Raw genomic sequence first — 18,525 nt, 5'->3', positions numbered from 1 at the left:
GAAATGCTGAGTAAAATCCACGTCTAGTGTTCCCTTTCTACACTGCTGCAGATTTCTATCAGAATTTATATTGCCACTAGATTTACTAATTGGAGGGGTGTGTTAGTATTCAAGATGACCTTAATAAATGGGGAAAGTAACTTTAAAGCAACATAATCTTCTAAGGACAAGGGTGAAGTCCTGTATTCAGAAAGGATTGTGGGCTTGAACACAAGGTGATGCTCTTCCATTAGAGCCAATTGCTATTTTGGAGTGCACAACCAAAGAGCTAGGTGGAAAGCATCATAAGTAATTATTCTACTTTGCACTAGTGCCACTTCAGCTGGATATCTTGCCTGATTTCAGATCAGTGTAGATAAATTGTTGAAAATTCAGGAAAAAAAAAGGAAAGACAATAAAGAGGAAGTTGGAAAACATATTAAGAAAGTGGATGTGCTGGTTTTGGCTGGGATAGAGTTAATTTTCTGCACAGTAGCTGGTATGAGGCTCTGTTTTGGATTTGTGCTGAAAACAGTGTTGATAATACAGAGATGTTTTCTTTATTGCTGAGCAGTGCTTACACAGAGCCAAGGCCTTTTCTGCTTCTCACACTGCTCCACCAGTGAGTAGGCTGGGGGTGCACAAGAAGCTGGGAGGGGACACAACTGGGACAGCTGACCCCAACTGGCCAAAGGGATATTCCATACCATATGATGTCATGTTCAGCATAGAAAGCTGGGGGAAGAAGAAGGTAGGGGGCAACGTTTGCAGTGATGGTGTTTTGTCTTCCCAAGTAACCGTTACGTGTGATGGAACCCTGCTTTCCTGGAGATGGCTGAACACCTGCCTGCCCACGGGAAGTAGGGAGTGAATTCCTTGTTTTGCTCTGCTTGTATGCTCGGCTTTTGCTTTACATATTAAACTGTCTTTATCTCAGCCCATGAGTTTTCTCACTTTTACCCTTCTGATTCACTCCCCCATCCCACTGTGAGGGAGGTGAGTGAGCAGCTGTGTGGTGCTTGGTTGCTGGCGAGGATTAAACCATGACGGAAGAACGTAGTTATTTAGGCACAGAAGAGAAATAGTAAGTCTTCAAATTTTGAAAGGGTTACCTTGAAGAAGTATAAGTTCTGTTGTTATTTATACTCATGGAAGGTATGAGAAGAGTTAAGAAATTGGACTAGTCTCCTACATATGATAGGTACGTTATATTTCAGGAAAACAATTTGCCATTGAGAGGACAACTGTGCACTAAAACAGATTACCTGGAGAGCTTTTGGAGTCCCTGTCACCGAGAGTTTTAACAATACGTTAAGCACTCTGTTAGGGGAGGTCCAAACATAATTCATGCTGCTTCAAACCCAGAGGATGCAGTAGTTGACCTCTTCGTAACTCTTCCAAATTTGCTTTTCAATTGTATCTTCAAGAATATATTTTATGTTCTAAGAGGAAAAATTATTACAAATCAGTATGTAGATTCATAATCCCTAGTATGTAGCATATATCCAATGTGTTGTATTTTATACACATTTAATGTTAGAGTTGCGATAAAAGAAATTAATCACTTTTTTATCATTGCAAAATCACATGCTTTTTTTGCATACCAGTTCATTTGTAGCTTTTCTCTTAAACCCTGAGGGAAAAAATGTATTAAATTCTCGGAACCAAAAAGGTTCTTGTTTTTTCAAAGATCGATCAATGAGTTTAGTAAGTGAATTGTATCTCTTTCTGAGGGAAATTACATGATGTCTTCTTAGAATCAGAATGCATATATTCCTATATAAGTCTTCATCTATTTATTTGTATAACCATTAAAGATCTGTGCAGCCATGCTTATGTAATTACATGGAATTCAAACATGACACCTTCTATTATTTATTCTATCCTTGCATCATTCTTTCCATAACACAAATTTCTATCTGCAATGCCACTGATATTTTAGAAATCTCCATGAGAAGAGTGTGCAGAACTTACATAAAAAAAGAATATTCACTATAAAATGCAAAAGCATATCAATAAAGGCAATCAAATGAGGGGTCAGAAAATCAGAAGTAAATAAATTTAGCATGAGTATGTATCTAGGTTTTTTTAAACTGTATCCTAATCTAAAAGAACTACCAAGGTCCCATGTTTCTTTGTCATCTGTTGGCCACTCTTCAAGACTAGGCAGCAATCTCTTCCTGAATGCATGAGCTCAAAATCCCACTAAGAATTTCAGGCGATGATGGTGGTTTCTTTCTCCTTCAGTGGCTTTTGGAAAATGCTGCTGTTGAAAAGGAGGCGGTGAAGCATGCTGCATTACAGCACATAGTGGTATCTTTGCTTTGAATGAGGCTCTTAGTCTGTGAGAGCCTAATAATTTGCATTATTCTCTGGAGAAATTGATCCTGCTAAGCCTTCTGTCACACAGAGGAGCTTTTCCAGTCAGAGAATCAGAGCTGGCATTTAGGTGACCTAAATGACCAGTGATGATCCATCAGTTTATCAGAAGAAAAAAAATGCAATTGTTTTCATCATCATCATAAAATTAAGAAGAAAATTCTAAATTTAGGTAGTGTAAAAATAACCTCTTCTCCTTTGAAAATTGGAAATCTGCATTATAAGTTGGGGGTGTTGGGGAGAGGGGGTTGTTTTGTTTGGGTTTTTTTTAACATATGCTGCTTCTCTGATAATTTTTAGTATTCCATGATTGCAGAAGGTTTTAAGACTGGAGTAAAAATACAGATTAATAAATATGTCCATCCTATAGATAGTTGATGTCTTTTTAATTGAAGACAAGAGGACCACCAGATTTGCTGGTACTGTAGGTTACTGTATTCAGGAGAAAATCAGTGCAATGTGCTTTATGAGTGTGACTTTCATCTTGGTTCTTTTCTTTAAAAGAGCTATTTAGTCATTATGACATTTAGATATTGTACTGTTTTTTCCTCTAGCTGCGTTCTTAGTGCATGTAATAGGAGAAATGAGAACAAGACACTGACCTCAACCCTTTCACTTTTTCTTTTTTCTTTCTCCTTATTTTCTGAAATAAAAGGTTAGGTAAGCTGGACATCTGGAGGAAATACTTTTTACCTTTTTTATTTTTATTGAGCTATTGAAGTAATTGGAAGGATGTGGGTTTTTTCCAAAGACAAAAGACAAAACCCCAAATCAAATAATAAATCACATACAAGAGAAAAATAAAATAAATGTTATATCAAATCTGTCTAAAAATGTCCACAAAATTGAACAGCATAGAGACAGCTGAGTGTGGAGAAAATATTGAACAACTTGTAGCCACCATTTATCAAAGAATGCAATTTAACAATTGTTGGCATACAAAAAGCAAGAAGTCAGAAAGATACATCACAGAAAAATAAAGCACAATATATTATTGATATTTGAGAGCAAGGGTATATTAGGGTTTTTGAAATTTGAATCCAGCTTTTTACATTCAGGCAATGATTTTTAAAAGCATTGTTTCAGCAGCACAGCTAGAGCAGAAACGCTTTTCAGATTTAAAAATGCCCTAAAAACCTTAGTTCTATGAAAATTAACTGCCATGATTCAGGACTTGGCACAATTTTCTTCCCCTTTCCTGATCCCTCAGAGTGGACTCCCGTGAGATCTCTGACCTTGACTTCTTGCTACTTTGTGATCCCCTCGCTCCCAAACCTTTCCCTAGTAGCCAACCCTTTTGTTTTGCACGTGCTGTGACCAGAAGAGCTTTCAGACAATAAACTATTGTTTAATCTCGATAGAACTAAGGATTAATAGAAGAGGGTTTGTTGGGTTTTTTTCTCAGTCTTACCTAGAAATCTAGAAGCTCTGCCATGCCTTTCAGCCTGACTTTTGACAATATGGTCTTTCTTCCCTCTTCATCTTTCTTCTCTGGTCTTTAAAATCTTCCTTAAATTCCAACAAAGGTCACTGTTCACACTTTTTTGTAGTATGCCTCCCTATCCAAAATCAATTTTCTTACAAAAGAGAAGGTAGAGTAACTAAACAAAAATGCCCTTGTAAATGTATTCTGTTTTTTAAAGAAATCTGTGATCATGGGGAAATACCAGAAGTCATTGCCTTTCCTTTTTATCCATTTCCTGATTGACTTGTTAATTTAGCCAAATACAGTAAGTGCCAGCCAAATACAGTAAATTCCAGTTTTCAGGTTACATTGTACCCATAAATTATTACTGGCCCGTCCTAATCCATTTTAGTTGTATTACAGAAGTTTCAAATCAGTGTCCTACAACTATACTACTTTGAGAAGTGAGAGACTCACTGCCTTGAAGAGCTTGTCTCTTTAGTCAGCAAGCAAGGAAGTCTAGGTGGGGAAGAAGAGAATGTGTTACATGAAATGCAGAGAAATCAACTGACTTGCTGAAGATGTAAAGCAAATGTAGATCCTTTGACTGTAATGTTGTTTGTTGAAACCCACAAGTCTTTTGTCACTGACTTCAGTGGTATAAAAAGCTGAGTTATCCCATGTCTGGTGTTCTACCCAAGAGATCAGCCTCCCTCTGCTGAATTTCAGTCTTGGTGATGCTCATTTGAAACATTTATCTATGCTTGTCTATGGTCCTATGACTTTTCATATAGTAATAAGAAGAAGAGGTGGATACAAATTTTCAAACATACTGGATATAGGTTGAAAATTGTCTTCTCTTTACACAGAATGACAAGAAGAGTAAAGAGGGAAGACAAAAATTTTTTCACCTTTAGGAAAAGAAATATTCAATGATAACAATGAAAGGGATTTTTCCCTCATGCTAGGTATCAGAAAGATGGGTTGTTGATGGAAACAGCTCCAGCTAGTTCCCTTCAGTAGGCAGAATTATATTTTGAAAGACCATTTTCAGCTAATTTGGCTGTTGTGCAGTTTGGACTTTATGAATTGACTTGTAATTGGACCATGTTGTCAATGGAAAAACTTACAAGTATTGAACATGACATTTTTAAGAAGGTTACTGTCATCTAGTCCTCTATTACTGATTTGCAGAGAGTTATAATTGGTCTAACAAGCTTAGTAACCTGTCCTATATTCAATTATAATGTACAACCTCATTTATATCTTTTCTTTAATTACTGGTACATGATAGGTAATAATTCTCTGTCTAGTGCTCGTGCTTCAGAATAAAGCCATCTAATCATAGAATGGTTGGATTCTTTTAATATACATGTCTATATGTACCTATACACATAGATTATATGTAATTTACATATGCATATATGTGTGTATATATTCTGAACAATTAAATTATATGTATAATTTTATATATACATCCATTACATATTATTATGTATATACATATTCATATACACACATATATATGTTTTTATTCTGAATGGTGAATGTGAATATAAAGTCTCCTGTTGCTTTTAAATTACCAGGAGGGGCGTGTTTCCTCCAGACCTTTCTTAAGTTTCAATTATTATTCTGCCTCAAAGTGATAATGCGTTCATGTAGATGTAATTCTCAGGACTGAAAAAGAAGGGGAAGCATAAGAAAATAAACAGGTTGATGAACTCAGTGCATTCATTATCATCTTATGTTTGCATGAAGGAGAAACTGTTCACTTATTATAAAATTAGAATGGCACCATTAATTTTGTTTACTAGGCAAGCAATTTTTAGTGCATGTGAGTTTTACTGGCTGTTTTGCAGGTGAATGTTTCTTGTTAAGCAGCCTTATGGAAAGAGCTCTGCAGAAGCATCTGCTTTTGTTGTACCTCCCCAAAGCAGAGTTGTTCTGTGGAGTAATGCTGATTTCAGACATCATGGGACTGCTTTTTTTATTTTGTTTCCACTGCCAGAATGATGGCAATGCACAATGGTACATCTGGAAGTAGAGGAGAGATCAGTGAAGAAATTAAAACAAAAACAAAAACAAAGAAAAAAGCTAGCGAATTTACTTTTTTTGATGTATTCATAAAGTTAAAAGTTTATTTTTTTCAACAATTTCTTCATATAAGGCAACTTGGCCTTCACTGCCATGCTCTCCTTACTTGTCTAAGTAAACACTGATTGGTGCAACACCAGACAAGACCAAAAAAAAAAAAAAACCCCAAACAAACCAAAAACAAACCAAACCAAAAAAACCCCCACAACTTAAAACCTTTAGGTGTGAACAAGAGAAGCAACAAGAGCAGATTTGGTGTTTCTCCTTTTTTTTCCTGTCTTTTGGTCACAAGTGTAGCTGCCTTTGAATTGTTAACATAGTTTTGCCTTGCAAGAAGGGCCAGCAGAAGAGGAATTACATTTTTTTTTTTCCTGAGGTACCATTTTTTCATGAATATGCTCTTGAATGAATGCCTTTTCAGAGTGCACTTGAGGGTTTAAAGAGCTGTGGATAGTAACTTTTGTGTAATTTACAGCTAACAGAGTGATTCCTTTTTCACTTTGGGTTCTGATTAATATTGTATATCAGCAACATTATCCATGAGCCTCAGAAAACAGAAAATAATGATTCTGTTGATTTTGGCAGTAGGGCAGATGTTAGCAGAACATCTTAAGCTCCTATTGTTGTTTTTGTGACCCAGTTGTGCCCTTAGAAATAATAGCATGAAACTGTGTTGCTTCAGGAGACTCAAGGAAGGCTGTAGTGTCTGTCCCTTGTCTGCCCCTATTTCTCTGAGTTTGAACACTGATCTCTGTTTGTTAAAATATTGTCTGCTCCTTTTGCTTTGCATGCTCCATTAGGTTGCAAGAACAATCTGAAGATATAGGCTTCAGTGCAGAAAAACAATGATCAGATAACATAGATTATAAATAATTGAAGTACCTGTAGTTTAACTGATGTTTGTTTGCATCAGCTTCACAGGAGAATGATGTTTCAATAGGAGCAAGGGAATGACATAAGATTTAGGTACTTCAGAATGTACTTCTGGCAAGGCAAATTGTGCTGTAAGTTTTAGAATTCACAAATGTGTGTACATATGCTCTCAGCTACTTGTGATTAACGGTCCATGATTTTTCTGCGCTCCTTGACATGCTTTTTGAGTGTGTTTTGTGATATACTTTCTAAATTCTCAACACAGGTCTTCTGACAGAATCATAGATCTGAACTATCTCATAGTATTGCAGTGTCTCATATAAATAGGTCAAATAATCCTAGAAACGGTGTTTGTTAGCTTTGAATCGATAGTGATAAAGTTTCTCTGTATTCTTACTTGCTCAAACTTCTGTCTAATCTATCTTTGTTCTCTTCTTCTTGTGCAATCTTTTCCTTGCTTCCAGTGGCTGCTACAAAGAACAAAGCTAGAGGTGAGTTTCTGCTTGCACTCTTCAATTTGCATTGCATGGTTCTGCAGCCCACATATTTTCTCACAAGTTTTTTTCTGCTTCTCAAAACCGAGAAAGATATTTTTAGATCTTATGGTATAATAGATCATTTTTTACAATTTTGTAATTGCCCCTAAGTGCAGACTATTTTCATTGTTTATCAGTCATCACTATTCATACTGTATCTTGTTAATTGTTTTAATATAGGAAGTTTTTAGGAAAAAAGATAAAACCAAGCACATTGTAGTTAGGTATCTGACTGTAGGGATATTGATGGCATTTTAATAAAAATTAAGATATTACATAAAATTGCTCATAAATATGTAAGTGTAATTTATATTTTTTATGTCTAGTCATAGTCATAAATATCTGAACAGAGAACATGAACATAAGTGTCTCCTAAGCATTCCCCATCTTTTCACGCTAGTATAAAATGATCGTCACTGTTTCTGATGGCATACCAATATACAGAGAGGCATACTATAATCTCTACAGCGATTTATGACTTCAGAGCAGCAAGGTGGTTGTCACAAATCAGTGTGACAAAGAAGTAAACCTTTCAGAACTAATCATGTAAGGTCAGTTGTGCCTTAAACCATTTCCTGAATTTCAGCGAAGCAGTGATGTAGCAAATGTAACCTGAAGGGTATATTTTTACTTGCATATGCATATAAGTGTAACATGTGTATATATACATATGTCTCTGTGTGTGTATATTTATGAATATATATTTTCATAGAAAATCCTGAAAATATGTATTTTACTAAAATTTATCTAACATTTCTGGTAGATAAAGTTGAGTTTGATAATTAGAGATCAGATTTTAAGGCAAATATTTATGCTTGGTTACATGTAGTTCAGAAGTTAAGAACTCTCATATTCACAGTGTTTGTTAAGTTCAATTGTATATATTGTCTAGCTTGAAGTTGTAGAATAATAATAACAATCAAAGAAAACACAGCCAACTGATAGTGTTTATGTATTAGAATAATTAAACTAAATGATTAAAATACAGCTCAGTTTTCTTTAAACCCTTGCATGGCTTTTTGCAAAATCTTTTTCTCAGAGACTTTGCATGCATTGGATGTCATGAGTGAAGGGAGTGGATAAAGTCGAATTCACATATTTGTCTATGCATGCTGTGAAGTTTTCTTTACTCTTTTCTGTACTGTCATGTACTTGGCTGTGATGCTAACAGTGGTCAAGTGTTTAAGACCTTCATAAGCAATGAAAAAAACCGAACAAAACCAAAACACATCCATGGAAGCAAACTTTCAGCACAAATAAGCATAATCTCATCAGTATTCAGCAATTACTTCATGTACCCATATATTGCCATTCAAACAGAAACTGCCCTGGAGGCACAGGAATTATAAAATGAGTCAGAATTACTCATGGGCCCCACTCATCTGTGAACATTAACACACCCTTATTTCAGTAGTGCACATGCATACTGAATAAAAAGCTGAAACTATATATAGTAAACTGGGTTTGACACTGTGATAAGAGAAAATCTCATAATATGTGGCTATGCATTATCTCTGGAGTTCTCTTGCTCAGTTGCACAGTGTCTTCAGGAAGTCATCAGCTTTTCCTTTGGTGCTGAACAGCCCTGTGTTGAAGGTACCCAATATCCACAAGGAACTCAGTCCTGCAATACTTCTGTCTTTTACCAAAATCATAGGATCCAACTTGTAATCTCCTGTGGTGGAAGACATAAAGTAGCTGACGTTTTACTGCTTTTTACATTGCTTTGTCTAAGCAGTAAAGAAGGCTCTGTTCCTCTGTTTGAAGTATAACACTTAATTGGCAAGCAGTTGTCTAATACAGCATTGGAAATGGCAACTCGCAACTGAGGGAATGCTTTGCTGCAGGACTTTCCCTTTTGGCATTTATCTTCCTGAAATCCAGAACTCTTACATCTATGCTCCTATTTATGGATCTTCATCTTTCCTTTCTGAAAGTTTGGAATTTGTGCTGCCATTTTCAACAAACTGAAGTTGACACTCATGCCTGCCCTGAGATCTGAGGGTTCCAGAGCGCGTTAGTAGGTGATATTCTATGGGACCACCTGTCTTGGAATTTTGTTTAGGCTTTCTTAGCATGAGAAAACTCCTGCTGGTCTCTAACTTCCCTCCCCCTCCTTGTGGGATTGTCTATTAGCAGAACATTAGAGCCCTTGTTCTCAAACAATGCTCTTTCCCTAAGTATTTTCTCAGACTTTGTTGAAGGCTGTTTGTATTAAGTGGTGTAAAGCAGCTGTTGAACTCTCTATAGTTTACCCTTACTTTGTGGCACTTAGAATCAATTTAGGTTGGAAGGTCATCTGGTCTGCAAGTCATCTGGACCTAGCCACGATGTAAGTAAGGCCCACTTAGACCTGGTTGCTCAGAGCCTTCCAATCAAGTTGAAGTATCTCAAGGGTCAGCAATTCCACAGCTCCATGTTAGATTTGTGCTATCATTGCTTTATTTTACCATGGTTTTCATATTTCTTTTTTATACTTTCTGCTACCTAGAAGAAACCGCATGAACATTTTTGGTGGTCTCCAGAAAGGGTAAATACTTGTATTTTGCATAAAAGGAAGGATCTTGCTTTGGACTATTTTGGGCAGATGCTGCCACAGGACACTCATGTTCTGGACAGAATGCTTGTGACATTTCCAAGAAGTTTAGTTCAGGAGGATTTGAAAGAGTAAGGGGTAAAATTAAACATGAAAATTGTCATTCATAGCACTGAATTTCATGAAGCAGAAACCAAAGATGCCACCTGAAAATCTCAGACTATCTGACTAGAGTTGTTTCAGTGCATGAATATTTTAAGGACTGTTCCTTAATGTACCAGATGAGTTTTGTTCAACTTGAGCTCTATAAATGAGCATTTCCTCTATCAAAACACCAGTCTGAAGACCTCTTGACCTCTTAAGAAGGGCTGTTGTGACAATATTGTTGCAGATATCTTCTGGCAGCAGTTAACAATGCTTTCCAGGCTCAGTGGTCTTATCAGAGCTGCTAATGGCATGTCAATTTTCAGTCAGCAGGTGAAAGAGAGAGACCAAGTGTCTTCATTCAAATGTAATTAGTTGAGGAATGGAGTTCTGCACTCCGCATTTTCACTTCTCTGATACACTCTGTGTCAGCTGCTATTAAAAAGTTATTTCCAGAGCTGCCCCACTAACTTCATGCAGTTAGACACTTGACTTTATAACCCTTCAAAAGTTAAATTGGAATTTCTGGGGGTTTTTTTGGTATTGGGAATGGTGTGAATGAATATGAAAACTTCCTATAAAAAAAAGGAGATTATAAAGGCCACCTGCTGTTGCAGGAGGAGAAGGCAAGTCCTCCAGAAAGATCTTTTATCGTCTGCCTGTTGAGAAGTACAACATTCCTTCCTGTTCCTAAGACTCCCGTGGCCCACAGATTAGAAATGGTGAAATTCCCAAGAAGAGTCCCAAGTCCCAAGAAGAGACTTCTTGCAGAGGGGAAGATGTAACTGCCTTAACATTGCAGGATTCATACTATCCAATCTATATAAAAACGTGGTGGATTGGTAGCTATTTCTGCCATGCTCCTTTCCCCCATTTGAGCTATGTATGAAGTTCTATTTTTAATTTTCTCAGGGAGAAATAACATTCATATCATAGTCCCACTGCTTCTCATAACAAAGTGCTACTGTACTACTCACTCAGTCTATATATACATGATTCTATATTCTCTCTCCAAAACTGTTGTAACAGCTGTACTTCTGTGAGTTCTAGGGGATGTCTTATTGATACTTTCAAACTTTTTCTGACTTAATACTACACTTTTAAGTACTGTAAATGCCTTTAACTCTATTTCACTTGCCTCACAAGTTTGATATTAACAGTACTATTTTCTGTAGCCTGTTGGATATCCAGGAGATTTTTGAGATGCATCTTTTTCTTGACTTATATTGCATCTGTGTCCCAAAGAAATTGTCCTTATTTTTGAGTTCCATGGAAAAGCACTTTTTTCTTTCAGTCATCTCTTCTACACATGCAGAGGTATGTTGTTTCTGCTTTGCTTTTAAAAGAGGAGACTGATTTTCCTTCAGAAACAGAAGATTAAATTTAGCTTTAACAATGCTACTTAAAGCATACGTCTCAATCTCTAACATAAATCATCACAGTAATTGATACACTGTCTAAATAGCAATTGATACACTGACTAAATGCATCTTATTAATGAGGCAAAGATCACTCTGGACTTTATTCACTTGATTTATTTTGTTTGTTCTCATTATGTCAATGAAATTGATATCAGCTTATTTGAAGTTTAAGTCAGGAGGGATCGTGTGAAGGATGTTGTACAAATACACTCTGTTATTGCCTGGATAGTGGTGCAGTGACTCTTAATCTTTTAGTTAGGAATCAATTTGTTTCTCAAGACTTCACCAGACCTTCATCAATGGTCATGTTCTACCCAATCATCTCTGATTTTCTTACAGCATATGATAAAGTTTACTCCATTACTCTACATAAGTATTTGTCATCTTGGTAAATAATAGGTTTAATTCATCCCATTGTTTTGACTGAAAACCAGACAAACCAGGATAAATTGTGTTGACTGGAATTCCCTGTATGGAATACCTACTAGTTTAGATCCTTTCTTCAGTACATTTAATTAGCCAAGCATATTTCTCATTCAAGACAAAATTATCCTGAAATCAAGCAAGTAATGCAGCAGCTATCCATGTTAGGAACAGGATGAAATAAATGTACACAAAGGAGACCCAAATACTGCTATTCATCTTATTTGCATTATCTTCACAAAGTTTTGAGCTATTTGGTTATTAACATCAGTCAGGCATTAGCTCTGCTGTTGCAGAGTTTTCTTTATTGAGGGATAGATAACTCAGGGTATCATCTGCATAAAAATGACACACTGCAACATTATGGCAAAAAATAGAAACTAGTGGAAGTGTATAGATGTTGAAAGTGTGAATCCAATATGGAGCCTAGGGAAACTCCATAACTCACAGTAGTTTGAAATAGCGTTTATTTATGGTTACAAGCTTTTACCACTGAGACATGTAGAAATGAAAACCTGTCAGATTCCTCCTTTAATACAAGGTCATTACAAAAAACTTGCCAAGGTTTTTGTAGTAGCATAGCATGATCTGAAGCCTGATTGAAAATTTTCAGATATTCTAGTGCTATTGAAATAAAGGAGCTCTTCTTTGTAAAGTCTTCTCTTGCTATTTTTATTCAAAATATAGTTTCACCTTCTAAAGGTAGAATTTTCATATGTCACTTTAAGGCAGTAAAAGCACCTTTGGTATTTATAAATGATTGTACTTGGGGGGGGGGGACGACAACAAAGCTAATGAAGCCTTAATAAACATTCCTTTACTGTCTCTTCAGTATTTCCTCCCCTGTAGGTTAGTCACTGCTTCCAGTACATAACCTCTGAGGTCCAGTGCTTTTCTCTGTTGATTAAATCATGTCCAATGGCTAAACCTGTGAGTCTGAAAGGTCTGGATTTCATTCCTAGGTCTGCCACAGTTTTCCTCTGTGATTTCTCATGGCACTTAAGGCCAGAGTTTTCTCATATTCAGCAGTTCTGATGGGGAGGAAAGTGGTGATGAAGAACAAAATTTGATGCTTGTCTGTGAAGAGAGTGCACAGAAAAAGGAAAAAAAAAAAAAAGCTTTGAAAATGACCATATTAAGAGTGCAGAAAGACTGTGAAGGCATACATGAAACATACTGTTCCTCACGCTTTTGCTGTCAACACTTATACAGGAGCAGGTATTTGAGAAATGAATTTAGGTGGGCAATTGCTACTGTGTTTCTCCAGTTCTTGTTCTATTTTGGTGAAAAAAATAGGGAATTTTCAATTTAATTGTTAGTCTCTAAATATAAAAATATGTTGGGTTTTGTTGGGTTTTTTTAAATCCTCCTAAATGCAAAAGTTCTCATTAGATCAAGATAATAGGTTATTTCACTGTTTGAGTTTTCCATCAGATAACATAAAACATTATACTTACATTAGACTCAAAAAATCATATATATCTACTTCAGTATAATATATATGCCATTTGTTAAAAGAGATTTGGAAGAAAAGGCAGTTGCCTGAGCTCTGAGGGTTTTTTTTAGAAGATTAACAAAATATGATGCTATATTTTTGTTCCTTAAAAACTCCAGCTGATCCTCGGAGGGAGAAAGCTGGAATCATAATGATGGTAATAGTTCTTAACAAAGTTGCTGACTGCTTTTTACCCTTTGCAATTATATTTGGGAAATACTTGGCCCTAGCATCTTTCCAGTGTTGAGACAGCTGAGATTTCAACATAACGTTGTGTGTACACAGTCTAAATACTCACCATTGTATTTCTAGCCAGAATCCTTCTGCCATTCGAGGTCCCAAGTTCTGCTACACACTAAACAGACTGCGAAAACATGAATCAGCTTTTCCTTTCTTAGATTGAGGGACTATGTTAGCAGCACTGGAAAGAGCAGTTATACAAGCCTGTATGTCCTCTTTACTGCTTTTAACACATTCTATTTTGGTATGTTTTCCAGAATAGCTGTAAACAAAGCAGCCATTAATAGTTTTGGTAATGTAACATGCTCATTAAAATTGTAGGTCACCATGGAATAAAGCAGCTCTAGCAACACAGAAATAGCAAAGGTAAGTACAAAGCCTCACTGAAAAGAGATTGGTAGGGAGAGGCTGTTGCTGTTGACATACCCTTTTCATTTGAGAGACATCTACACTGAGCCAACATGTCAGTCATTTATTGACTAAATAGTTTAATAACCAGTGTAGAAGAGTTTGGGATGGAGTAAGGTAATTTTTGTTTTCATTCTTGTCATGTGCAACACAGTTATGGGAGAGGGACTCTAGGAAGGATGTTCCCTTTTGAGGTGGACCCGGTTATCATCGACTAAAGCATTTTGCCAGTTCTTATTCCCCAACTTTCAGATAGGCAGCTCTTCCCTCCACAATGCTTAATACGAATTCTGATTGGTTTTTTTTCATTTTGTCATCCCTCGATTGGTTGTTAAGTATTTGAGACTAGCCTGTCAACAGCAGTGTATTAGGAGAGCTTGTCACACTTGAATAGAACTCTGCTGGAAATTTAGTTGCTTTGATGAATGGATGTACTGTTGTAGATCTGGTCATGGTATTGAGCATTGAGCCCATATGGCTAGCTGCAAAGAATTTTCGTAGACAGTGCGTTGCATTTCAGATATGAATGTATCATGAACACATGAGACACAGGCACATACTGCTGTGTGCTGGCCCAGTGAAGTCTGTTTTCAGATTCCAGCCAGACAAAACACTTTGCTTCAGAGTCTAGATTTTTAATTTAGGCACAATCAAAAGGATTGTGAGTACCCAAGATGTGTTCACCATATTTTATATGTGCTGTGGAATTGCTGGGCATGATTTCCTAGTATCTGCCAGTTGGATGGAGCTGCTGCTCTGAAGCAGATTGTCAACTTCTTTTTGTCCCAAATATCTCAACTTCTATTGAGACAAAATTTCTGATAGAGAAAAGAAATTTGATAATAATACCTGAAAACTGGTGAAAAGATACAGTTGGTGCACGGGTTGCAGCAAACCCATGATCACCGATTTTTACTTCTCTGTTGATAGTTATAGATGCTTTTTAAAGCATAGGCTTTTCTTTCAGACTTGGCTTTATTCCAGTATGCTTTTATAACCAAAGGAAGTGGAGAGAGTGCTTTTATTTAAAAGGAAGGATTTTATTTCTCAAATGCTCTTTGAAAAACATAGGACTTGCACTGATTCTCCACATTAGCTCAGTTCTCAAGATTTGCTTCTTAAATCTCTGTATGAGATCAGATCTTTTACTTTAGTGGACAGTGTCAGTGATACAGTGTTTAAATGGCTGAGGATTCACTATCACTGCTAACATTTGGTGCTTTATATTAATACTACCTTGGTTTCTTGGTTCAGACATAGGAACAGAAGAAAGGAAGTTAAGACTTTTCCGTATGTGCTACCACAGATTGCTGTAGCTGAAAGTATGTCAGTAGCAGTACCCCAGGAAAGAGGAAATCTTCTGATTTCCTTTTTAGGAGCCTGATTCTATGAAATCGGGTCCAGAAGCTAAATGCTGTAATGATAATAAATAAATGAACTTTTTTTCATGGTGAACACTTATAATGACAATATCTCTGAAACTGATAAAAGATTTAGTAATAAAGAAAAAACACTGTAAATGTTAGATCTTTCATTTGTTATATCAGCATTCTGTTCATGGGCTCCCTGAAGAGCTAATAAGAAACTAAAAGTCATGATTCCAACCCAACAACCTTCTACATTTATTATGTGGTTTATAGAATATGATGAAAATCTTTAAAAAGCTGTAACTTGACAAAAATCCTTCAAAGGGAAATGAGCAAGTGAATTAAGGAGTTCAAAATTAAGTGAAGATGTCAGAAGGGAGGGAAACCGTGGAAAGAAGGCAATGGAAAGGAATCGTGCATGATGATTACAAATGCAGCGGGCCTTTGCAGCAGCCAGCAGTAGAGGTTCTACCTAGGATTTGCAGATCCCTATGTGTCTTATAGATGCTATTAGAAGTCACTGTCAGTTTGCCAAATTCTGGCTTCCCTAACTGTGCTGGTTTAGATTGTGTAAGCAAAGAGGAGACTATAGACTCCTGATTTATATCGGTATCTGTGCACGATAAAATACATCCAACTGGTCTGCCACAGGCTAGCTTTTCTGTTCTTAAATGTTGCTGAGAGTACTGCAACCCTTTTTCATTTGTGAGGGGTGGCTTTTCTATTCATGTGGGTTTTCTAATAATTATTGTTATTTCTATATACATACATAGTACATGTTGCGTGTGGTGCATCAGGAGAAGTACTTACAGGATTTATTGTAGTTGGATTTAGAAACAATTGTACATAACCTTAAGTTTCTCAAGGTAGAAATTTTTGCTCTTCATGCCATACTTTGTAGATTCACGATGCCTGTCATCTGTGAACCCTTTTTTTCTTTTCTTAGTTCCCTTCTGAAGTATTTGTTTTCATTTGTTTTGGGGAATAGTACTTTACCGTATTTATTTGTCACTGATTTCTGGAAATGTAAAGTGTGTCACCTAATGATTCCCAAGTAGAAGCTTGGAAATGAAGGGAGACTATAAATCCTTGCATTCGTGTCCATTTACATTTTAGGAATTTACAAGTGTATAAAACGAATGAGTTAATAATTCAACATTATTTTCAGATAATGTTATGTACAGAAATGAATAGGATGAATAGGCTTTCTTCCCATGGTTGGGCTTCTCTTACAGAATTTAATTTTTGTAATGATTATTGTAAAGGACTGCCCATCCCACTCCAACAATAAATGTTCCCCAGGAGGCAGACTAGTAAAATAAATGTTTCTCCAGAGCAGACATAATAAAATTCCTCTGATCTTTGGCTTTTTCTCTCTCTAGAAGCTCAGGAGAAAAAGTGAGCCTTGTAGCAGTGTTGAGAGGTTACAAATTTCTGGTTTCTGGGACACCACCTACGATGCAAGTTCCAGTGTCAGGGAAACGCACTCAAAACGTGCTCTGCGAACATTCCCCTTCCATTTACTTTCAGACAGCTTCCACCCCTGCCGATCTCAGTATTTGCAAGGTAATGTGCTGTGCAGTTGTATCTACCTTGCCTGCCGACCAGTATAGCATGTTTTCCTGGTCCTTCCCTCCTGCTTTGCTTTTTTTTTTTTTTTTCTCTTCTGGTATGTCCCAGTAACAGAGGCGGCAGTTTTGTAATCTTCTATTATTCCTTTTCCTATATTCAGTTACCATCTTGATTTGATCTAAATAACTTCCAAAATATATTCAGTCATTTGTATAGGTTAGTGACAACTATTTTAATAACTTTACCTCTTTAAAAATAAATTTTACTTTCTTTAGTGCTTCTGTGAACATCAAAGCATTATTTCCCATGACAATTCCTTAAAATAAGATGCAATATCAGAGATTTCGGCTGTAAACTTGTCAGTCTTACCTGAAAAATGTTACATATTTTCCAAAGGACATGAATTTGATTGACTTTTTGAGGTACAGTATTCTAGCCCTTTGGCTGCTTTTTAAAAGCAAATTGTGCATGGTATTCAGGAGCGTGGACAGCTAGAAGAGATATTCTTGATCATCAAGTCATCTCTTTTTATAGGCATCACATATTACCTCCTCCATATATGCATTCTTCTGAAAAACTGGGGTTTGGGGTTTTTTTTGTGGTTGTTGTGTGGTTTAGTTTTGGTTTGTTTTCCTCCTTGGCTAGTTTTCTTATTAAGGAAACTGTGAACCCTTCCCTTGCAACTGTCATGCACACTCTTCTGATTTCTAGAAGCAGCTTATTCACATAACTTTTTCTTATGTCAAGATTATCTTTAATTGTAAACTGATCATCTTCTTCCTCCTCATTTTTTATCTCTGTGAGTAATACACAGATAACTATCATGTTTTCTCTCAGGCTTTGTTTTGGTAGACAGCCAGATATTTTTCAATCTCTTCTCTTTCCAGGCCTGGGCTACATTATAGTTTTCCAGTGTGTTGCAGTGTGAACTGGCTGCTGTTGAATGAAGTGAGCAGAATGGTCTGCAGTGTTTTACCTGCAGTTCACCCTTGTCTTTTCTACCAAGCCTTCCTACATCTACCAGAAATACTTCAACTGGCTTGTCTTATGGCTGCTTTCTTTGGAGCTGCTTCATATTGGTCACTCATAGTCATCCAGTGATAAATTAGAAACTGTGTCTTCTTCCTGCTCCATTGTTCTCAGCTGATGAGATTCTAGTGTATAGCTAAAGTTTTAATTATTAATCCCCAAGTACAAGACTTTTTTTCATTTCTATTACCACAGTCCTAAAGGTTGTCCAGCACTTTCTGTGAGATGTACCAGTCCTTTTCTGTATGAATGATACCTTTAAAGATTTTGTCATTAACTTGCTCAAGCTGTCTGTTAATAAATTATTATTAATATTAAAAAAAAAGAGTGGAGTCCTTGAAAAAAGCCCAAGCATTAATGACTTCCCTCAAGTCTCTTCCTTTCAGCTCCAGCCTGAAACCTTCTCCCATAAGCAAGTTCTTCATGTTTCCCACATTTCCTGTGCTGATGTCTTCTGCCTAATTTACATGCTGTGTTTATGGGATCTCATTCTAACACATTTAAGTAAAGATTAAGCTACTAAATTTCTGTTGTCTGCCAACAATCAGATTAGACTCAACTGATCTATGTTTGTGTCCTGGTTTCAGCTGGGATAGAGTTAACTGTCTTCCTAGTAGCTGGTAC

General features: G+C 36.5%; 1 protein-coding gene across 5 annotated transcripts in view; it reads left to right on the top strand.

Moving 5' to 3' along the window:
• CADM2 (cell adhesion molecule 2) overlaps nucleotides 1-18,525 on the top strand; it is a 699,058-nt gene that overhangs the window by 453,438 nt on the left and 227,095 nt on the right. For 4 of the 5 annotated variants that reach the window (XM_030020124.2, XM_030020127.2, XM_030020126.2 and 1 more), the window contains exon 2: nucleotides 7,195-7,221. The exons of the other annotated variant lie outside the window; for it this stretch is intronic. In XM_030020124.2, the coding sequence (XP_029875984.1) occupies nucleotides 7,195-7,221 (27 nt within the window). The remainder of the gene's footprint in view (nucleotides 1-7,194; nucleotides 7,222-18,525) is intronic. 5 annotated transcript variants of the gene reach the window in all.

Source organism: Aquila chrysaetos, chromosome 7, assembly GCF_900496995.4.
Source record: "Aquila chrysaetos chrysaetos chromosome 7, bAquChr1.4, whole genome shotgun sequence".
NCBI classification, from domain to species: domain Eukaryota; kingdom Metazoa; phylum Chordata; class Aves; order Accipitriformes; family Accipitridae; genus Aquila; species Aquila chrysaetos.
Note: the sequence above shows the minus strand (reverse complement) of the source record. Positions and strands in the feature narration are given on the sequence as shown.